The sequence below is a fragment of the Pongo abelii genome, chromosome 5 (genome assembly GCF_028885655.2).
Source record: "Pongo abelii isolate AG06213 chromosome 5, NHGRI_mPonAbe1-v2.0_pri, whole genome shotgun sequence".
Taxonomy (NCBI): domain Eukaryota; kingdom Metazoa; phylum Chordata; class Mammalia; order Primates; family Hominidae; genus Pongo; species Pongo abelii.
Genome location: NC_071990.2, coordinates 32,214,724 through 32,224,216, shown reverse-complemented (window position 1 = coordinate 32,224,216; position 9,493 = coordinate 32,214,724). Strand labels below are relative to the sequence as shown.

At 60.1% G+C, this 9,493-nt stretch overlaps 2 protein-coding genes across 2 annotated transcripts; one reads left to right on the top strand and one right to left on the bottom strand.

Moving 5' to 3' along the window:
- Window positions 1-232: 232 nt before the first annotated feature.
- On the top strand, window positions 233-3,875 carry LOC100434533 (tenascin-X; the record flags this gene model as incomplete). Its single annotated transcript, XM_063725285.1, is given in 13 exon segments — window positions 233-636; window positions 889-906; window positions 909-1,010; window positions 1,125-1,268; window positions 1,461-1,580; window positions 1,699-1,842; window positions 1,936-2,066; window positions 2,185-2,317; window positions 2,410-2,561; window positions 2,654-2,750; window positions 2,843-3,004; window positions 3,082-3,245; window positions 3,570-3,875. Coding segments are annotated over 13 exon segments (1,809 nt in total), but the record flags the coding sequence as incomplete, so codon positions are not given.
- Window positions 3,842-6,594, bottom strand: LOC100461354 (steroid 21-hydroxylase). The gene is made up of 10 exons (XM_002816673.4): window positions 6,393-6,594; window positions 6,207-6,296; window positions 5,771-5,925; window positions 5,562-5,663; window positions 5,372-5,473; window positions 5,184-5,270; window positions 4,814-5,014; window positions 4,435-4,613; window positions 4,248-4,351; window positions 3,842-4,150 (listed from the first exon to the last, which is right to left on the bottom strand). Exons 1-10 carry the CDS (start codon window positions 6,592-6,594, stop codon window positions 3,885-3,887), a joined length of 1,488 nt encoding a protein of 495 aa, XP_002816719.3. The 3' UTR covers window positions 3,842-3,884.
- Between the last annotated feature and the right edge of the window lie 2,899 nt (window positions 6,595-9,493).

The following is a 9,493-nucleotide window of genomic DNA, read 5'->3' as shown; positions in this document are numbered from 1 at the left end:
GGGCACCACAGGTGCCACCAGGCGTCTCCGGCCTCTAGTCTGGGACTCAGAAGAGGGAAACGGGGGCTCAGAAGTGGTGGTCACAGGGAAAGAGCATGAGGCGGGTAGCAGGGAGAGAGGATGGATGGGCTGGATGCGAGTGGCCTTTAGCTCTGCCCCGCAGGACCCCCCTGTGGCTGCAAGTCCCTGGTTACAGATAGAGAAACAGGGGCAGGGAGGCGGGTAGAAGGGACGTGCTCTGGGTCACCAAGCTGGTGTGCTTCTGTCTCCAATCCCTTCCCTCTCACCCACTCCGTGCAGGGCCGGACCCTGCTGGTCAGACCTCAGCGGAGTCAAGGCCCCGCCTGTCCCAGCTGTCTGTGACTGATGTGACCACCAGTTCACTGAGGCTCAACTGGAAGGCCCCACCTGGGGCCTTCGACTCCTTCCTGCTCTGCTTTGGGGTTCCATCACCAAGCACCCTGGAGCCGCATCCGCGTCCATTGCTGCAGCGCGAGCTGATGGTGCCCGGCACGCGGCACTCGGCCGTGCTCCGGGACCTGCGTCCGGGGACTCTGTACAGCCTGACACTGAATGGGCTGCGAGGACCCCACAAGGCCGACAGCATCCAGGGCACCGCCCGCACCCTCAGCCCAGGTAAGGACCCACACACACTCTGCCCCAAAGTGGGGGTCTTTGTACTTCACAGGGGGGACCTAGTGCCTCAGCCAGCGGTGGGGGTGGGCGAGTTGATGGTGGGCCTGGAGGAATCTGCAGAGCGACTTCCATTCCTGGGGACTAGAGGAAAAGGGGTGGTGAGGCTGTGCTGGAGCAGAGGCGAGGGATGGGACTCGTAGGGAGGAGCCTCCCTGCCCCTGTCCGCATCATTGTTCTTTGCCTCCTCTGCAGTTCTGGAGAGCCCCCGTGACCTCAATTCAGTGAAATCAGGGAGGCCTCAGCCAAGGTCAACTGGATGCCCCCACCGTCCCGGGCAGACAGCTTCAAAGTCTCCTACCAGCTGGCGGACGGAGGTGATGCCTTTGCCATGTGCTCATTGCCTCACATTTCCTCTCCCCCCTGCACTCTGCCCACCCTCCAGCTGCCCTGGGGTTCCCTGGGTCACCCTCAGTCCCCAATGTTTTCAGGGGAGCCGCAGAGCATACAGGTGGACGGCTGGGCCCGGACCCAGAAACTCCAGGGGCTGATCCCAGGCGCTCGCTATGAGGTGACCGTGGTCTCCGTCCGAGGCTTTGAGGAGAGTGAGCCTCTCACAGACTTCCTCACCACGGGTGAGATGGACTGGGACCCGGGGCAAGAGGTGGGAGCCAAGAAAATGGCGTGGGTGGGAGTTGAGTGAGAACGGAGAGGGTGAAAGGGAGGTAGTGGAGGCTCCGATTGCGGACAGGCAGCCAGTGGAGTCTGGGGAGGCACAGAGTAGAGAGAACAGCGGGGACCCCTCTGAGCCCCTCCCATTCCCCCAGTTCCTGACGGCCCCACGCAGTTGCGTGCACTGAACTTGACCGAGGGATTCGCCGTGCTGCACTGGAAGCCCCCCCAGAATCCTGTGGATACCTATGACGTCCAGGTCACAGCCCCTGGGGGTGAGCAGGGCTGAGGCCTCTGGAGGGGATTTGTTCAGGGTGGGAATTGCAGGGGGGAGGCTGGACTCTGGCCAGAGATTGAGGGGGCAGGCGTTGATGCCCCTCTCCACACTCCCAGCCCCGCCTCTGCAGGCTGAGGCCCCAGGCAGCGCGGTGGACTACCCCCTGCACGACCTCGTCCTCCACACCAACTACACCGCCACTGTGCGCGGCCTGCGGGGCCCCAACCTCACTTCCCCAGCTAGCATCACCTTCACCACAGGTAGGGTCTGTGGGCTGTGTGGGATGGGGAGAGGAGGTAGAGGGAGCCAGGATGGGCCTCATCCCTATCTTCTCTTCCTGCTTTCCCTCCTAGGGCTAGAGGCCCCTCGGGACTTGGAGGCCAAGGAAGTGACCCCCTGCACGGCCCTGCTCACTTGGACTGAGCCCCAATTCCGGCCCACAGGCTACCTGCTCAGCTTCGACACCCCTGGTGGACAGACCCAGGTGCCCCGGCCCCACTGACCAACTCCCCTCCCTGGGTGATTCCAGGAGGTGCTGCCTCTGGCCCTCCCGGAGGGTCTCCACCTCCCTCTCCCCTGACCCCCTCTTGTCTGTCCCACAGGAGATCCTGCTCCCAGGAGGGATCACATCTCACCAGCTCCTCGGCCTCTTTCCCTCCACCCCCTACAATGCACGGCTCCAGGCCATGTGGGGCCAGAGCCTCCTGCCGCCCGTGTCCACCTCTTTCACCACGGGTACCTGGACGCACGGGCCCGGGGCCGGGGGCTGGGTGAGCAGCCAGGGCCTAAGGCTTGGAAAACGACTGGCCCCTGCTCTCCTCCCCTAGGTGGGCTGCAGATCCCCTTTCCCAGGGACTGCAGGGAGAAGATGCAGAACGGAGCCGGTGCCTCCAGGACCAGCACCATCTTCCTCAACGGCAACCGCGAGCGGCCCCTGAACGTGTTTTGCGACATGGAGACTGATGGGGGCGGCTGGCTGGTGGGTGGCATTGGGAAGCCCAGAGGTCTGTGCAGGGCAGGGGCTGTTGCCCCAGGAGCCAGAGGCTGATGGTGCCCCCACTTGCTTCCCAGGTGTTCCAGCGCCGCATGGATGGACAGACAGACTTCTGGAGGGACTGGGAGGACTATACCCATGGTTTTGGGAACATCTCCGGAGAGTTCTGGCTGGGTCAGTGCCTCACAGGGACTGGGGAACTACGGATGGGGATGGGGGCCCTGTGGACACCAGGACCCTGATGAGGGCACGTTTGCCACCCCCAGGCAATGAGGCCCTGCACAGCCTGACGCAGGCAGGTGACTACTCCATGCGCGTGGACCTGCGGGCTGGGGACGAGGCTGTGTTCGCCCAGTATGACTCCTTCCGCGTAGACTCGGCTGCGGAGTACTACCGCCTCCACTTGGAGGGCTACCACGGCACCGCAGGTAAGCACAGGCTGCGAGGCTGGGAGGGTGAGGCTGGGAGGGGAGGCCCTCATGGCTCCTTCCTCCACCCTGCCCAGGGGACTCCATGAGCTACCACAGCGGCAGTGTCTTCTCTGCCCGTGATCGGGACCCCAACAACTTGCTCATCTCCTGCGCTGTCTCCTACCGAGGGGCCTGGTGGTACAGGAACTGCCACTACGCCAACCTCAACGGGCTCTACGGGAGCACCATGGACCATCAGGTGAGGGGTGGGGAGGCGGCTCAGAGCTGGGGTGGCTGGGGCTCGGCCTGCCTAGGTTTCATTTCAGCCCACAGTGTAACAGGCAAGGGACTGGGCCGCTGGGTGAAATGGAACACTCATGCCAGCCTCACAGAGGGAGCTGGAGATGATTTATTGGCTGGAAAGGGCCAGCTCAGGATTTAGCCTCAATCCTCTGTGGCGGAGGGTCAGGAGGGGAGCTGTGCGGGGAGGTTGGTTGAGTGCTGGGAGCCACCTCCTTAAGGGGAACGGGAGGAGCAGATGGGACATCCGGCTTTGACTCTCTCTTGACAACCCCTTTCCCAGGGAGTGAGCTGGTACTACTGGAAGGGCTTCGAGTTCTCGGTGCCCTTCACGGAAATGAAGCTGAGACCAAGAAACTTTCGCTCCCCAGCGGAGGGGAGGCTGAGCTGCTGCCCACCTCTCGCACCCCAGTATGACTGCCGAGCACTGAGGGGTCGCCCCGAGAGAAGAGCCAGGGTCCTTCACCACCCAGCCTCTGGAGGAAGCCTTCTCTGCCAGCGATCTCGCAGCACTGTGTTTACAGGGGGGAGGGGAGGGGTTCGTACGGGAGCAATAAAGGAGAAACTGAGGTACCCAGCTGGCATCGGTCCTGCCCCATCACTGGCTCTGGCCCGGGCTGTGGGCCCCCATCCCCCGGGGCTGCAGCCGCACTTGGAAAGGCTGCATCTTGAGGATGACACTGCAGTGGGGCAGGGGCTGCAGGGAGGGCAGGGCGTCCCCGGGGGGCAGCAGCGTGAAGGCCTGCAGCAGTCGGGTCAGCACCACGAAGAGCTCCAGGCGCGCCAGCGGCTCGCCCAGGCACACACGGGCCCTGCAGCCGAAGGCCAGAGCTCTGGAGTTCTTGCCTGGCTCCAGGAAGCGATCTGCGGGCGGGTGGACAGGTGGGTGGGGAGGCGTTCAGCGGCCGCGGGGACCAGCCTCCACCACATTTTCACGGCAGGCCCCCGGCCCCCCACATACCAGGCCAGAACTCATGTGGCCTCTCCCAGACCGTCTCATCCAGGTGGGCGCCCTGAAGTTTCGGGATGATGACTGTGCCCTCAGGGATGTCGTAGCCGGAGATGCTGAAGGGGGCTGGAGTTAGAGGCTGGCCAGGACCTCCCTGGGCTCGGGCTTTCCTCACTCATCCCCAACCCTCGGGAGTCACCTGCTGGGCCGTGTGGTGCGGTGGGGCAAGGCTAAGGGCACAACGGGCCGCAGGCGCAGCACCTCGGCGATGGTGGCATTGAGCAAGGGCAGCCGTGCACGGTCCTTGTAGGGGACCCGGGAGCTGGAGGCACCAGGGCCCAGTTCGTGGTCTAGCTCCTCCTGCAGTCGCTGCTGAATCTGGGGAATGATCGGGTGGAGTCCTGCCCCAGCAGCCCACAGCTGCCCAGCCTCCAGCCACTCCCTCAGCGAGCCAGTGAGCCCGAGTGCCGGTGAGGCAAGCACAGCCCCAGCCGCACAGTGCTCAGAGCTGAGTGAGGGTGCCCACCGCCCTGGCCGGGTTGCTGGGAAGGAGCCTTTTGCTTGTCCCCAGGGCGCACCTCAGGGTGGTGAAGCAAAAAAACCACGGCCCAGGAGAGGGTGTTTGCCGTGGTCTCAGTGCCACCGATCAGGAGGTCCACTGCAGCCATGTGCACGTGCCCTTCCAGGAGCTGTCCAGAGCCCTCTTCCACGCTCGGCTGCGCCACCCCTTGGAGCATGTAGTCCATCATGTCCCTCCACTGGCCTGCCACCAGGCTCTCCTGCAGAGGGTGAAAGGAGCGGGCTGAGCGGCTGGCCTGGGGAGAGGAGTACAGAGTGGCAACAGGCCCATAACTGGGATATGCAAAAGAACCCGCCTCGTAGCAATGCCGAGGCCGGTAGCATCACTGGCTGTGGGCCGAGGGGAGGCCGTCCACGCACAGTCCCCACCTTGTGCTGCCTCAGCTGCTTCTCCACGATGTGGTCCCTCCTCTCTATGGCCTGCTTCAGCCTCCGGAGACCTGGATTGGGGAAGAACTGCGGTGGGAAGCATGAGAATGCAGCTGTGGGAAGAAGCCTCTCCCTCTACCCCAGCCTTTCCCCCACAACCCAGGGGTGTCTAGGCTCCAGGTCCTCACCCTGAGAAAGGGAATCACATCCACAATTTGGATGGACCAGTGGCTCCAGGTTTTTAACACCTCCTGGATACATTTGTAATAGGCAGGCATTAAGTTGTCCTCCTGCCAGAAAAGGAGGGAGTGCTTTCAGTTCAGGACAAGGAGAGGCTCAGGGAGGGGCTGGGGGTGGGCCTGAGGGGCTGTGAGGCACCTTGATCTTGTCTCCGAAGGTGAGGTAACAGATGATGCTACAGGTGAGGAGAGAGAATTCCTCCTCAATGGCCACAGGGGTGCCGGCCTGGGCTCTCATGCGCTGTGGAGAAAGAGCGTGAGTTCAGCAGGCCGGTGTGCAGCGGGCAGGGCGGGGGCTACTGTGAGAGGCGAGGCTGACCCGAGGTGGCCTCAGGAGCCCAGCCTTACCTCGCAGAACTCCTGGGTCAGCTGCTCCACCACTGGCTCCATGGAGTCACGGATGCCCAGCAGCAGGGCTGAGCGGGTGAGCTTCTTGTGGGCTTTCCAGAGCAGGGAGTAGTCTCCCAAGGACAGGTCTGGGTAGTTCTTAGACACCAGCTTGTCTGCAGGAGGACCTGGGGGCTGGAGGGCGGGAACTGACCAAGGCAGCCGAGGGCCTGACCTTCTTCTGCCTCCTCAACCCCTGCTTCTTCTCCCAAAGAAATGCCGCCCAATAGCTTCCAGGGACCCGGATTGGGGAAGCCCCCGAAGGTGGTTCCCACTTGAGGCTGAGGTGGGAGGATCATTGAGACCAGGAATTCAAGACCAGCCTGGGCAACATAGCAAGACCCCATCTCTTAAAAAAATTTTTTTTTAAGAAAGAAAAAATGCCCCCGGCCCTTACAGGTAAGTGGCTCAGGTCTGCCAGCAAAGTCTGCCCACTTTTTGACCATGGCTTCCTCAATGGTCCTTTTGGAGTTCAGCACCACCACATCTGGGGGAGAGCCAAAGCAGCGTCAGCAGAGAGAGGACCCTGTCCGCCACCTCCGCCCCTCCTGTGGTGAGGGCCAGAGCGAGATTAGCCTCTCACCTTGAAGCCCAAGGTGGAGCCTGTAGATGGGCCCGAATTTCTGAGTCAAGACGAGCAGATAGATGGGGAGGTCGGGCTGCAGCAGGTGCAAGAAGCCCGGGGCAAGAGGCGGGAGGTGGAGGCTCCGGAGCTTCCACCAGTTCCACAGCAGGCGGGCGCCAGCCAGCAGGGGCAGCAGCAGCAGCAGGCCCAGGAGCAGCATGGCGAGACGCCCGACAGGGCCCTGAGGTGCCACTTATAGCTCAAGAGCCCCGGCCATCCCTCTTGCTGTGTAGACTGTTTTGGGGCCTCCCTTGACCCCACCTTCAGGTCCCTTCCCACCGTCCCGCCCATAGAGTGGCCATTTCTGGAATGACACCAGTCTCATTGGCCTTGGGACGTCCATATTTCAAAAAAATTGATCACCCATCAAGAAGCAAGGAAGGGTAATGCAACCCTGACCTTTTTCCTGCAGCCAGAGTCAGCTTTCTGGCCCCACATCAACTGGGCAGGCAAGAGCGTCCGCCCCCACCTGGGCCCTCTCCCTCTGCCACCCCACCGTGGGCCAGTTTACTGGCATGATGTTTGTCTCAGAGAGAAAACAGCAGTCCTTGCCTAATATGCCTTCCTGAATCGCCTGAACAACAAAATGTGATTTGTGTGGGTTGTTTGTTAGTTTAAGCTACAGATAGAGTAATACAGTTTAAGCCTGGTTTGCCTGGGGCATTCCAGTATATACAGGTATCCCAGTGTGATTGTTATTAGTGCCTCCTTTCCCTCTCAAAAGTGCCCAGAAGACCAAGAAGGAGGTGGTTTCCCACTGCGGAATACTAGCATGTACCAGACACTGCTCTAAGTGCTTTGCGGGCACTCACTCAATTCTTCACAGCCATGCTCTATATGCAACAAAGGTATTGTTCATATGTTGTGGAGGGCAGGATTCCGGCCTGGAAATCTAGCTGTCGAATATTTACCTTTAGCCACCAGGAGCACCTTTCTTTGGGTGAAAGGAAAACAGCCCACCTTGAGCTGGTTTGAGATAAAAAGTAAGAATTGGGGAATTTCACAGAACTCAGGAAAAAGAAGGAGAGGAGGGGACCCCACTGGTCTTACAAAGCCAAGGATAGGGAACAGAAAAAGCCCTGGAGTTGGGCAGTTTCCTCGCTCTGTTCCTCTCTCCTCTTTCTTCTCTCTGCAGTCAAGTTTCTTGTGTTTCCAGGCACAGGCAGAACATGACTGCCCTCAGGACTAGAGTCCACAGGTTCTAGTCCAGCCAGGGAGAGTGTGGATTCCAAGCACAACTGGGCATGCCCCCCTCAAAGTCCAAAGTCCCCAGGAAGGAGCTGGATAGCCACAGCTGGATCAGGATCAGGGTCCAGCCCTATTTGGGGAACTAAAGCCATAAGGGGTGGGGGTCCCACTGGACTGACACTCAGAGACCACTTTTGTGGTAAGGAGGCAGTTTAGGGGTTTGGGAAGAGGCCATGCCAAAGAGGAGTGGCAGGGTTCAGTGAGAGGCCAGGGCCTCCTGGATGGTACATGAGAGGTCAGAGGCGATCCAGGCCTGTGCCTTTCCCCCCATTTCTGGCTCTGTGCCAGACCCTTGGACCAGTGGGGGTCTCTCTCCCCTCAGAGCTTTTCCAGAATCTGCTACTGCAGAGCCAGAGTCAAGACCCTGGCTGTGCCACCCACTACATTGGCGAGTTCACTGCTGCTGAATCCATGATCAGGACTGAGAGGGAGAAAACAGGATTGGGATTTCTGGGGTTGGACAATGACAGCTACTGCCTTCTTCATGGGTGACCTCCCAGACCGGGCCATGTCTTGCTGCAACTGAATCCCTGGCTCCGGAAAATGGGCTTATGCCACCACCATGCTGACCAGCTACTGGGAGAAAGATCTGATGGGCAACCATAGGGCCACATATGCAAAAGCCTCAGGAAACCTCTGCCACAGTGGGAAAGTTCCAAACTTCTCAAAGTTACATAGGATAAGACAGCGCTCATTGGAAAGGAGCGCACCTGGAAGGCTGGCGTGCTTACTACTTGTCTCACCATCTCCATCTCTTCCACCACTTCCAAATCCAAACTCCAAATGTGGTCAATTACATGCTATGTCCCCAAAGGTACCCTGTCCTGCCCCCGGCCTCCGGGCCTTTGTATATCCTCCTTCTGCCCCAGATGCCCTCATCTACCCCTGCTCTTTGCCTGGCTCCTTCTCAGTCTTCAGAGCCCCACTTGGAGGCCACCTGCTCCAGGAAGCCTTCCCTGTCCCTGCCTGGCAATGTCCCTGACTTGGTTAGATGCCCCACAGGACCACACTGCTTCCTGACATCACATCTTTCACAGAGGGTGGGGACTGCCCGTCCTCTTATCTGTCTTCCCAGCGATGAGCCCTGGAGTGAGTAGCTGTATCTCTGGCACCTGACACAGGGCATGGCATGAAGTGAAAGTTTCCCGAATTTCTGTCGAATGACTGGATGGCAGGCTGCTGAACTGTCATGACCTCTACGGAAACTGATCTCACCAAACTTCTTTGGACAGATTTCGGAGTCATCTCTGAAGACCCCAGGTGTGCCACTAAATGCAGGAAAGTTAGGCAGGCGGGGTGGGGAGGGTAGACCCCAGGAGAACAGCGACTTCCTCAGAGGATTCACAAACACACCAAAGTCAGACTTTTGGCTTGTTTGAAACCAGTAACTGGAAGAAGACACTACCGGACCTGAGGATTGCACAATTCCGGGAAAGTCACCTCATTCCACTGATAACAGAACCAAGTGTCAGCAGGCTTTCAACAGCCCGGAACTCAGCTAAAATCCACAGACCTCAGAACCGCCAGCAGCTTGAGGACAGAGTCGGGGAGGTGTGGCTGGACAACAGCTCATGAGGCAGAAGAGCTGTGTCAGAGTTGTCAGCGGAGCACAAGCCCTGCCTGAGGCCATGGTGACTGGCAACAGCTGGGCAGTGGTGGGCCTTGGAAGCTGAAGGGTGGTCTTGGCATGGACTCTGGTCCTTGGGGTGCAGGCTCTTGGGTCCTGCTCGGGGTGGTCCTGTGAAGCACTAGACCCCTAGTGGGTCATCTGGGAGGGTCTGGCAGAGCTGGACAGCCCAAGGATCATCAGG